Here is a 13,247-nt window from a genome sequence, read left to right on the forward strand (position 1 = left end):
ATTTTTATATAGTATTTGTTATTTTATTTTTTCAGCTTTTTCAGTAGTACATGGATATCAGAACAACTAGTGTCCGTATACAGGGTGGTCCAGATCTAATTATGCAATTTTCATTACGCTATGTAACTTATTACATGGAGAATTCACAAAAAACTATTTTTCCTGCCGATAGATTGCAGCACCTGCCCTGCATTCCAAAATACTGGGGAGATGGTTGTCAGTTGAACAGCAGTTCTTTTGTCTTGTATTGTTTTCCTGCATTACACTAAAAGTTGCATAATTACAGTGGGATGCAAAAGTTTGGGCAACCTTGTTAATAGTCATTATTTTCCTGTATAAATTGTTGGTTGTTACGATAAAAAATGTCAGTTAAATATATCATATAGGAGACACACACAGTGATATTTGAGAAGTGAAATGAAGTTTATTGGATTTACAGAAAGTGTGCAATAATTGTTCATTTTTTATCGTAACAACCAACGATTTATACAGGAAAATAATGACTATTAACAAGGTTGCCCAAACTTTTGCATCCCACTGTAGATCTGGACCACCCTATATATCAATGTGAGACGCTTCTCTGCTACGGATATTCATATAAAAACATAAAGAATGATCTGCGGGATAAACTGTGTGACCTCGGTCAGCCACGAGAACTGGACCTTTGGCCCCCAGTGTCACCTGATGCAAATGGCCAAGGGAGAGGCACACAGAGGCGGTGCGCGAGGAGGCGGAAACGCGTGAAGTCCACGGCTAGGCTAAAAGCTAACCCCAGCCAGCTGGCACTCCCGTTCATATTACTTTCTAATGTCTGCTCCCTAGACAATAAATTGGACTGCATTCAACTCCAGCAAACTACCCAGCGTAAGTTTAAAAATTGTTGCGTCTTAGTTTTCATGTAGACGTGGCTCAGCAACCGAGTTCCGGACACCGCCATTCAGCTAGATGGGCTAGCCGCATTTCGAGTGGACAGAAATTCTACTCTGTGCAGTAAGACTCGCGGTGGTGGACTGTGTTATATCAACACGGAATGGTGCAGTAACTCTGTGCTTGTTTCTAGCTACTGCTCACCTCTAATGGAGTTTGAGATTGTTAAATGTAGACCTTTTTATTTGCCTCAGGAATTCACAACCATCCATATAATTGGAGTTTACATACCTCCCAGAGCTAATGCTAAGGAAGCGCTCTGGGAACTGTACAACGCTTTCACAGACATACAGAACACACACCCGGATGGACTGGTTATTGTCGCTGGAGATTTCAATCATGCGACTCTCAAGTCAGTGCTCCCTAATTTCCATCAGTTTGTGCACTTTGAAACAAAAGGGACAACACGCTGTATCTTAATTATTTAAACATTCCTGCCACGTACCAGGCGGAGCCCTGCCCCCACTTTGGAAACTCAGATCACATCTCTGTCATGTTAATTCCAACATACAGAACGCTCATCAGACGCACCAAACCAGTTCTGAAACAGGTGAGAACCTGGCCAGCAGAAGCCATCTCTGCTCTTCAGGACTGTTTTGAGTGCACTGACCGGGTCATGTTTAGAGAGGCTGCAAACAACAGCAACTGTATCAACTTGGAGGAGTACATGTCATCAGTAACCAGCTACATCTATAAGTGCATTGATAACATTACTGTCTCCAAGTACATCACTGCATGCCCAACCAGAAACCGTAGATTACAAAGGAAGTGCATGTGCTACTGAAGACCCGGGATTCTGCCTTCAAGAAAGGTGACGGAATCACCCTAAGAACAGCGAGGGCCAACTATCCCGCACCATCAGATCGGCAAAGCGCGCACATGCCCAGAGAATCCAGGGACTTTTTCTATATGACAAAGACGCACAGAGCATGTGGAAAGGCATCCAGGCTATCACTAATTACAGGACAACACCACCCACCTGTGACAGTGACGCCTCCCTTCCACATGTGCTGAATAAATTCTATGCACGGTTTGAAGCACAGAACAACGTGGTGATGAGGAAGACCACCTCTCCTCCTAGTGACCAAGCATTAAATCTGACTGTGGCCAATGTGAGAAATACTCTACGAAGAGTCAACTCACTGCAAGACCAGACAATATTCCTGGCAGAGTACTAAGGGAATGTGCAGACCAGCTGGCAGATGTTTTTACTGACAACTTCAACATCTCCCTGAGCACCGCCAATGCCCCAACATGCTTCAAAACCACCACCATAGTTCCCTTACCAAAAGTCACAAGTGTCCAACCTCAATGACTACTGTCCCGTTGCACTCACTCCTATTATTGTAAAGTGCTTCAAGAAGCTTGTCATGAGGCACATCAAAACCCTGCTGCCCCCTTCACTGGACCTCAAAACCCTGCTGCCTCCCTCACTGGACCCCCTGTAGTTTGCTTATCACTGGAACCGTTCAGATGACAGATGATGCAATAGCCACCACTCTCCATCTGGCTCTCACTCATCTGGACAATAAGGACACAATCATTCGAATGCTGTTTATCGACTTCAGCTCAGCATTCAACATGATTATTCCTCAGCAGCTGACGGAAAAGCTGAGCCTGCTTGGACTGATCACCTCCCTCTGTAACTGAATTCTGGACTTCCTGACTGAGAGACCTCATTCAGTCAGGATTGGAAACAACATCTCCAGAACCACCACACTGACAACTGAAGCCCCTCAAGGCTGTGTGCTCAGTCAATTATTGGTCACACTGCTGACTCATGGCTGTGCAGCAACGCACAGCTCTAATCACATCGTAAAATTTGCAGATGACATGACTGTGGTGGGTCTTATCAGCAACAACAATGAGTCAGCATACAGAGAGGAGGTGTAGCGGTTAACGGACTGGTGTAAAGCCAATAACCTGTCTCTGAATGTAGACAAAACAAAGGAGATGACTGTTGACTTTAGGAGGACTAAGAGTGATCATCTGCCCCTGAACACTGACGGCTCAACGTTGGAGGTCATCAATAGCACCAAATTACTGGGCGTCCACCAGGCAGAGAACCTCACCTGGTCCTACAACATCAGCTCTTTAGCCAAGAAACCCCAGTAACGGCTCTACTTCCTGTGTAGGCTAAGGACAGCCCATCTTCCACCAGCTATTCTAACTATATTCTACTGAGGAACCATAGAGAGCATCCTGAGCAACTGCATCACTGTCTGGTTTGGAAATTGCATGGTCAGGGATCGTAAAAACTCTACAACAGATAGTGAGGACAGCTTAGAAGAATCATCGGTGTCTCTCTTCCTTCCATCATGGACATTTACACCACACGCTGCATCCGCAAAGTCACCAGCATTGTGCATGACCAAACACACCCTTCACACTCACTGTTTACACTTCTGCCATTGGGAGAAAGGTACCGAAGCATTTGGGCCCTTACCACCAGAATGTGTAACGTTTTTTCCCCCCAAGCAGTCAGATTCTTGAACACTCATGGACCGGTGTGATGTCTGATATATGTGTTCTGCTCTGCAATGTTGCACTTGGTTGCACATGTTTGCACATTTGACTCACATGCACCTTGTTATTTATTATGTGTCTTTATGTTATGTGTCATGGATTCTTCATTGTCCTGTGTTCTATTTAGCACCATGGTCCTGGAGGAACGTTGTTTCATTTCACTGTATTCTGTACTACTGTATATGGATGAAATGACAATAAATACTCTTGAATCTTGAATATAACAGAGACATGCATTTTATTTATTATTTCAACAGATGGCGCATTACAAATATTGATAGATTTTTATCCCATTTTAGATGGCTAGCTAGTAGATTTAATAAATGAACAAAGATCAGGTTGATCTGTATTAGCACCTGGAAAGCCAATATGCAACCATGGACAGAAATTTGCACATGCTCCCACAATAATGTGTGGCCAACAAATTAACAAAGTATTTTCACTGTTTTATGGTTTTATCATGTAATGAGTCCCTGAGTGTTTAGAAAGACACAATGAATAAATAAATGTATTATTATCATTATTATTGTTATTATTATTACTATTATTACTACTACTTGTATAGTTAATAAAAATTCAAATGAACAGAATTTGCCTTTAACATAAAACACTAGAGTCAATGCAAAACTAATTTCAAGAAGGGATGTTGAAAGCAGGCATGAATTCCAAAGTAGCATACTGTGTCCCAAACATCTAGCGTATATGTTGGTGTTAACATGTCCAATAGAAGGAATGGGAAGTCCCGAGAAAGAAATGTCATTGATGTGAGAAGCAAAGAAATAATCTCAGACTTTCAGGAGAGTTGTATACAGAATTTGCTATTAAAATTTCCTAACACTACTAACATAGTAACAGAACCTCTATTTGTTTTTTTTTTTTTAACTTAAACACCTTTCAGTGTATGTTGCCTTCATTTATGTTGCATGTCTGCTAATGTCATATGCTGTAGAGATGAACGGCTTGTTCGGCTTGTCCACGCCCATGGGCACAAGATGGTGGTGCCCATTGAAAAAAATGGAAAATGACAAGAAAAATCAAAACAACAAGAAATGGGAATTAATAACACAGCCAAAGGTATATCCAAAAACAAATACTAATGTGTTCCTCACAATAACGTCATTGTAGTAATGATGAAATATGATAAGAAAATGAGAATAAAAAATTAATAACACATTGAAAATGAACTGGCAGGTGTGAAGTCTTGCCATATTTTGGGATCAGGAAAGTCAAATACTAAAATACTATGATAATGTCATAGATATTACTTGTTCAAGTTGGTGCATACCATTACATTATTTGTGTTTACTTATGTGAATTTTACAAACCATAAAATGCATGTTAGTGGAATCTTTTTATTGTGGAGGTCTTCGATGCCTTTATTTTGGAAAAAGAAGAGCCTCAAAGTGAAACGATGTGGCATCTGCTACACCAGCCTTACCACCAAGATAAGGTGATCCTTGTGACACTGGTAATAAATACATATAGGGGACCTCAGATAAATTGACTTTACCATAGGATGCCATTTCTTAGATAAGAAAAAGTATTTCTTGCATATGTATATAATTGAACAGATGCATTTACACAGTGTACATGTACACTAACATTAATTTATTTCATGATTTTTTTTTTAATTTAACTGCATTAACTTGTAAACCTGTACAACAGTCCAGTCACTTGGGAACTGTCCTATATTAAAATAATCTGGTTAAACATTGAGTTGAATTGAAATTAGTGTAAAGTCACAACAGTTTTATACAAAGAGGTTTAAAGCAGTATCTGGTATATGAATTTATTTCTCTGTAAAATGTAACATATTGTTTTCAGTAGAGGTGGCACTGTATTTACTGTTTCTTTCTATACATCCTACAGTGCATGGAGTTTGCACAATTTCCCAGTGTTTGCATGGATTTTTCTTCAGGTATTCCAGTTTTTCCCCTACATCCCAATACACATTTGGGTTAGTTGGCAACTATACACTGGCCCTTCGTGAGTGTGAGTGTATAAGTGGGTCCTGCAATGGACTTAAGCCCTCTGTATGAGCAGTTCTGCTCTGATTCTGATGCTGCTGAATTGGGGCTCCTGCCTAACACAAACCTGAGAAGAATTAAGAAAATTTTGATTATATAATAATATGCTTTCTGCCATTACCTGTCCAAATATGCCAATAGGTAATCCCCAGATGTCACTGACTGCCACACTACAGTCAGCTGATGCAGAAATGATAAGCAGTCGTCCATTGTGCACACACATTTCAAGGTGAGTAACGCAGTCAATGTGAGGCTGAAATGATGCTTGCAAAGGAGGGGGCTGCTTGAAAACACTTTCACTGAAATCCAGGCAGTACTCCTGGAAGAAATATAAAGCATAAGACAGAATTTAAAGTAAAATATAATAATGCAGAAATAAAGGCAGCAATTGAAATACTTTTGTAAGAGTCTGTTTAGTAATATTATCAAAATTCATTAGGAAGTGGGATGGCATGGCGGTGCAGTGGTAGTCCTGCCTTTTCACAGTAAGGTGACCGGGGTTCATGTCCAGGGTGTTCCCTGTGTGCTCACATGTAACATTATATTTTCTCCCTGCTTCCACGTGAGTTTTGTTTGTGTGCTCTGGTTTCCCCCCACAGTCCAAAGTCATGCAGGGTAGGTGAACTGACATTGCTAAATTGGTCCTACTGTATATGTGAATACTTGGACCCTGTCCAGGTATTATTTCTGCCTTGTGCCTGATGATTGCTGGGATAGGAACCAGGTGCCCTGCAACAGTGCCCTGGACAAGTTGTTTAGGGAAAGATGGACTTACAAAGTAAAAATGAATACCACCGAGTTTTTTTCTCTCTTTCATTAAACTCGATTGAAAGAGAATCAAAATAAATATAATTAAATAATCCTGAAGTTGTATATTTACTCTACTCTTTTTAATACATTATAAAGTAACTGACCCTAATCTTACAAAGAAATGTAGAAAAATGATGTTTTCTACATAAAAACTCCATGATATTTAATTTCCTTGATTACATGATTCACTACATATCTGGTACTTCAATATGCTCAGTCAACCAGAATGACATGTTTCCCGGAAGGTGTTTAAGAAGTAGTCTCACCTTTATACTCCAGACTTTAATAAGTCCATCACAGTCTCCAGTGATCAGATAATGACTGCTATTATCAACTGTCATGATAATAGAGCCTGCATCCTTGTGAGCAATGAATTCAGCAATCAGCAAGTTGCGAGATGTGCTCCAGAACCGTACAAATCCCGAACCACCACAAGACACCAGGTTGGCTCCTCCTAGAAGAGTCAGAATTTGTGTGTTACTGAACTTTGTTTTTAGCAAACCTGTTATATATGCTGCATATATTGATTATTAATTAATGCTTTATTTGTTTTAGATTGATTTCCAGGTCTTTGTAAACAAAAAAACAAAAAAAAAACATGTTTTCAGAAAGGTCTGCAAATTTATTAAAAGAAAAAAACAACAACACTGACATTTTTCATTCATATAAGTGTTCAAAGTTTATGCCATTCTTTCTGGCAGATCTTACCAAACTCCATTATGTTGGATGGGGAATGTCTGTAAACTGCCATCTTCAGGTCTCTCCACAGAGATGTTCTATTGGCTTTAAATCAGACACTCCAACTTTGTCTTGGCTGTAAGCTTTGAGTCATTGTGGTGCTGAAAGGTAATCCATCACCCCAGTTGGAGATTGGGTGCGCTTGGAATAGATTTTCTTCAAGGACCTCTCTGCAATTGGCTGCATTCGTCCTTCCCTTAATTCTGACCAATCTTCCTGTCCCTGCCACTGAGAAGCACTCTCAAAACATGATACTGCTACTGCCATGCCTAAATGTAGGGAGGGTATAAGTATATGAAGAGCAGTGCCTGATCTCCACTACACATAATTCTTGAAGTTCTGCCCAAAGACTTTAATTTTTGTCTCATTGTACCAGAGAATCTTTTTCCTCATGCTTTCCAAGTTCTTTAAATGCTGTTTGGCTAACTCTAAATTCTAGCCATAAATACCTGATTGATGGAGTGCAGCTGAAATGATGGTCCTTCTGACAGGTTCTCCCATCTCAGATAGTATTTTTAAAGCTCTGTTAGCAGTGATCATTGGGTGTTTTTGTCATTTATCTGAACAAAGCCCTTCTTGTCTGGTTATTTAGGTTTGGCCAGTCAATTCTTGAAGAGTCCTGGTAGTTCCAAATGTCTTTCTTTACACAATTATTGACGCCACTGTGTTCCTGAAAACACTCAAAGCTTTAGCAATGGTTCCATACCCTTGTCCTAATCTACACCTCACCACAAATTGATCGTGGAGCTGTATGGAGAGATCCTTGACCTTAATGGCTTGGTTTTTCTCCTGACATGCAGCTGGACCTTATATACACAGGTGTGTGTCTTTCTATACTCTGTTCAGTCAATTCAGTTTGGCACAATGGACTCCAATCAAGTTCTGGACACATCTCAAAGGTAATTAAAGCAAACAGGATGCACCAGAGCACAATCTGGAATGTCCCAGCAAAGGGTCAGAATACTTATATATATAGCATAGATTTCAGTTTTTGATTTTAATACATTTCCAAACCTTTCTGTAAAACATGTTTTGACTTTGTTATAATGGGATACTGAATGTAGATTGATAGTCAAAAATGGCACATTTATTCATTTAAAATTAAATCTACAACACAATTAAATGTGTAGAATTTGAAGGCCTCTGAATATTTTCAGAATCCAAATTATATCTCTCTATTATAAAAGAAAATCTTGAGATGAGACAAAACTATTGCCAAGAGATTTTTTTCAAGTCCCACCCTCCTCTCAATAATTTATAACTATGCCCACGGTCCTCTCACCTCTCATTTGTGTGAATGCTTTTGTCAGATACAGTTCCTGCGCTCTCAGCTCTTATAAATTTTTATGTTTTCCTCACTTTAAGTTTCCAATAAAAGAAGACTTATGTCCAAATCTTATTGAAGAATTTCATCCCAAAGAGTTATCAATACTGCGGTGGGTCGGCGCCCTGCCCAGGATTGGTTCCTGCTTTGTGCCCTGTGTTGGCTGGGATTGGCTCCAGCAGACCCACCTGACCCTGTGTTCGGATTCAATGGGTTGGAAAATGGATGGATGGATGGAGTTATCAATAGAAGAAAAGAGTACACGGGCAATCCTAGCACCAAGAAGCAATGAAGTCAAATGAATTAACGTGAAAATTGTTGATCGGTTACATGGCAAATTGGTTAAATGCGTATCAATAGACTATGCTGAAATAGTTGGTGGTGATGGTGCGGAAGATGAAAACATCAACTTACAATATCCCGTAGAATGCAATATTGATGAAAAGTTAATTCCAAATATTGTTTTACTGAAGTTTTACAGTAAAAGTATACAGTAAGTTTAAAAAGTATTTGTGAGTTAATTTCACAGCCAAACAGAACATAAATGTATAACGCAACGAATACCTCTATCGCAATATGAAACAAAATTTTCTTTTGATTTATTACGTTTTACTATTTTTTAAAGCCCTCACTGACTCACTCACACACTCACTCACTCATCACTAATTCTCCAACTTCCCGTGTAGGTAGAAGGCTGAAATTTGGCAGGCTTATTCCTTACAGCTTACTTACAAAAGTTAAGCATTTAATTTCATTTTGAAATTCTACATGTAACTGTCATAACGGTCGATAATGGTCGATAACGTCCGCCATGTTGAACTTTCTTATTTATGGCCCCATCTTCACAAAATTTGGTAGGCGGCTTCCCTGCGCTAACCAAAACCGACGTACGTACTTATTTCTGTGGTATGACGCCACTGTCAGCCGCCATATTGAACTTTCAAACGTCACTAATTCTCCAACTTCCCGTGTAGGTAGAAGGCTGAAATTTGGTACTTATTTCGGTGGTATGATGCCACTGTCGGCTGCCATATTGAACTTTTCAACAGTCTTTGTTACTTATGGGCCCATCTTCAAGAAATTTGGTATGCGGGTTCCCAATGCTAACTGAATCCTACTTACGTACATATATACGTCCATAGCCTGAAGCTCAGTCACCGTGTGAGGCGTGGTTGGGTCCCCCATCCCAATGCCTCCCACGTTGTTGGCTGCCTGCCTATATAAGGCCGTTCGTCGCTCCAGTCTCTACATTCCCTTCCTTGCTTCGCCATGGGATTCACGTCTCCCTGCTGATAACTACAGTCTTTTTATTTAATCCACAGCTTCTCCGCTGTTTTATTGTTCATTTATTACGATTATAGAAATTTTGCGTAGGTATTTTAGACTTACTTTACAGTGTTCAGGTACCCATTTCCTTTATCATTCCAACCGTACCCCCATTAACATGTCTATCGAGGTAATCACCATCGATCAAAGAACTGTCAGTTACCGAGTGGTTTCCATGCCAGGAGATGGCACCTACCTTTTCCATTCTCTTTGTTAAATATTGCACGGCCATATCAGGCTCACTCTTGATATCCGGAGGAACATTGTATCTTATGTATTGAATGACTGGGACAGGTTCAAGGTGTGGACTGATGACGGTACAGGAGATGATTATACTACACAGGAGCACTATAAGAGTGAAATGCTTAAGCCCTTCACCTATGGTTCTGCATGTGAGTTGATGGCTGCCACTGAATTGTTCGGTTGTCGCTTTCAAGTGTACCGAAAGGGCCAAATATTTTACAACTTTTGACAACCGCCAATGCCTCTTAAACATCTTCGATTGACAGGTGACGATTTCAGTAGTGGACACTTTGATGTTTATGAATGTTTAAACTCTCAAAAGCTGGATGTGAAGTTATCGATGAAACCAGTTGTATACTTACAATGCTTGACAGATGCCGAATGTCTCTTCAACACAAGTCCTACAAATACTGTTGTAATTGAAACAAACCATGAAACTCAAACCGATTATGACAGCAGCAATCCAAGCTGTGAGATTTGAAACAAGATTACTGTTCACATGGCCAACTGTACGTTGCATGCTCAAGAGTAAGCTCAGAGCATAGCTTGGTCATATTACAACTGGAGGGCCGAACTCACAATGTGGTACACAAAGAGATCCTTAACAAATAATAATGGGTATATTTTCCCTCAGTTTAAAAAAGTTTAAATTTTCTTCTTAATAAAAATTCTAAGGCAGTATGTGGCGAAGTGCGGGTATTTTGCTAGTTGTAATGTAAAGTAGTTAGTTCTATTATGCACATGTAACAATTCCCATGAAAATATCAATCTGTTTGAATTGTACGAAGTGGCTAGTGCATAGCACCCGTCCCAGTGGTTGGTGAGTGAAGCGAGCAGGGGGCAGAAACCCCTAATTTGTAAAATTGTATTCCTATATATTTGGACTGTGAGAAATGAATAGTGATGTTTCTGATTAAACACAGAGATCAACATTTCAGTATTTGGAAAAATAAATAACATGAAAGTACAGTATCTTATTCATTTGTTATTAAGTAATGGTGACGATATTAGCAGTTTAATTGTTTTTAAGTTTATTACTCATATAGTTAATTACTAATAAATAAATAAATAAATAATAAAAAGACTATTTCAATTATGACCTTTCCAAATTATATCAAAATTATATAAAGTAGTTTCGAAAAGTATTCATTCCTTTTGACATTTTCAGTATTATTAATTCTGTGGAAAGTTTCGCAAGTGCAGTTTAATGTGCTTTACAGATACGTGGCTGCACAAGCTTATTCCTGACTCTGCTGTGGACATCGCTGGCTTTCACTGAGTTTGGGTGGATAGAACACAGGCTGAAAGTGGAAAGCGCAGAGGTGGTAGGCTTCTGTCTGTAAATAAACAATGGTGCCACCCAGGTGACACTGTGATTAAAGAACTTATCTGTAGCCTGGACATTGAACTGTGAGCAGTTGGACTACTCCCATATTACATGCAATCACCATTGTTGTTTATATCACTCCATCGACTAATGCAATGACAGTGTGTGACATCATCCACATGGTCACTACGTGAATCCCGATGAAACATTCGGATGCTTTCGTCCTCATTTCCAGAGATTTTAATCACGTTTCCCTGAAGAACATGCTTAGTACCTTCATCGAGTTTGTAAATTGTCCCACCAGGGAGAATAAAACATTGGATTTAATATATGCTAATGTTAAAGAGGCATACAGTTGTACAGCCATTCCTCCTCTGTGCAGATCGGACCACAACCTGTTGTACCTCCTTCCCCTTTATGTGCCACTTGTGAAGAGGTAGTGTGCCACTGTTAGGACCATGAGGATGTGGTCAAAGGAAGCCAGTGTAGCTCTGCAGGACTGTTTCCAGGCAACAGATTGGTATGTTCTTTACAACCCTTATTTGGAAGACACTGATGGTCTCATGGACTGATTCACAAAATACATTAATTTCTATGTGGACAACACAGTGCCTTTAAAATCTGCTTCCCTAACAACAAGCCATGGGTCACCAAAGACAGTAAAACCCTTCTGAATGAAAAGAAGGGAAGAGTTGTACAGGATATGTACAAGGGAAGTGTGACCATGGTGAGGCCTACAGTAGGAGTGATGGAGGTATTCAAGGTTGAGGTGGGATTACATCAGGGATCGGCTCTGAGCCCTTTCTTATTTGCAATGGTGATGGACAGGTTGACAGACAAGATTAGACTGGAGTCCCCATGGACTATGATGTTTGCTGATGACATTTTGATCTGTAGGGATAGTATGGAGCAGGTTGAGGAGACCCTGGAGAGGTGGCGATATGCTCTAGAGAGGAGAGGAATGAAGGTCAGTAGGAACAAGACAGAATACATGTGTGTAAATGAGAGGGAGGTCAGTAGAATGGTGAGGGTGCAGGAGTAGAGTTGGCGAAGGTGGATGAGTTTAAATACTTGGAATCAACAGTACAGAGTAAGTGTGTATTATGGTAGAGAGGTGAAAAAGAAAGAGAGTGCATGCAGGGTGGAATGGGTGAAGAAGAGTATCAGGAGTGATTTGTGACAGATGGATATCAGCAAGAGTGAAAGGGAAGGTCTACAGGACGGTAGTAAGTAAGCTATGTTATATGGGTTGGAGACAGTGGCACTGACCAGAAAGCAGGAGACAGAGCTGAAGGTAGCAGAGTTAAAGATGCTAAGATTTGCATTGGGTGTGACAAGGATGGATAGGATTAGAAATGAGTACATTACAGGATCAACTCAAGTTAGATGGTTGGGAGACAAAGTCAGAGAGGCGAGATTGCGCTGGTTTTGACATGTGCAGAGGAGAGATGCTGTGTATATTGGGAGAATGATGCTAAGGATAGAGCTGCCAGGAAAGAGAAAAAGTGGAAGGCCTAAGAGAAGGTTTATGGATGTGGTGAGAGAGGACATGCAGGTGATAGGTGTATCAGAACAAGATGCAGAGGACAGAAAGATATAGAAGAAGATGATCCTCTGTGGTGACCCCTAACGGGATCAGCCGAAAGATGAAGAAAAAGAAGACAGAGAAGCAATGAAGAGGGTACAGAAATAGTTGTCCATTAAAATAAAAGAGAGAAGGCACAGCTATAGGATAAAGCTGGAGCAAAAGCTGCAGCAGAACAGCGCCAGAGAGGTGTGAAAGAGTATGAAGAAAATCACTGGCTTTAATTGTAGTTGCTGGGGGGCTGAGGGTGACAGAGAAAAGGTCAATGAATTTAATCAGTTTTTAACAAGTGTGAAAACATGTCTCAGTCCAACCTGCCCTGCAGCTCCACATCTATGGCTGACAACATACCCCTAGATACCTCCATTAGTGCCTTGTTAGCTCACTGTTGCCCCACACCAACCCCTCATCACA

General features: G+C 40.3%; 1 protein-coding gene across 1 annotated transcript in view; it reads right to left on the bottom strand.

Annotated features, from left to right (window-relative positions):
• Positions 1-13,247, bottom strand: part of LOC120531492 (WD repeat-containing protein 49-like) — a 73,044-nt gene that overhangs the window by 19,830 nt on the left and 39,967 nt on the right. The window contains exons 14-15 of the mRNA XM_039756949.1: positions 6,557-6,744; positions 5,602-5,799 (exon numbers count right to left, since the gene is read on the bottom strand). Of these exons, the coding sequence (XP_039612883.1) occupies positions 5,602-5,799; positions 6,557-6,744 (386 nt within the window). The remainder of the gene's footprint in view (positions 1-5,601; positions 5,800-6,556; positions 6,745-13,247) is intronic.

Source organism: Polypterus senegalus, chromosome 1, assembly GCF_016835505.1.
Source record: "Polypterus senegalus isolate Bchr_013 chromosome 1, ASM1683550v1, whole genome shotgun sequence".
Taxonomy (NCBI): Eukaryota; Metazoa; Chordata; class Cladistia; order Polypteriformes; family Polypteridae; genus Polypterus; species Polypterus senegalus.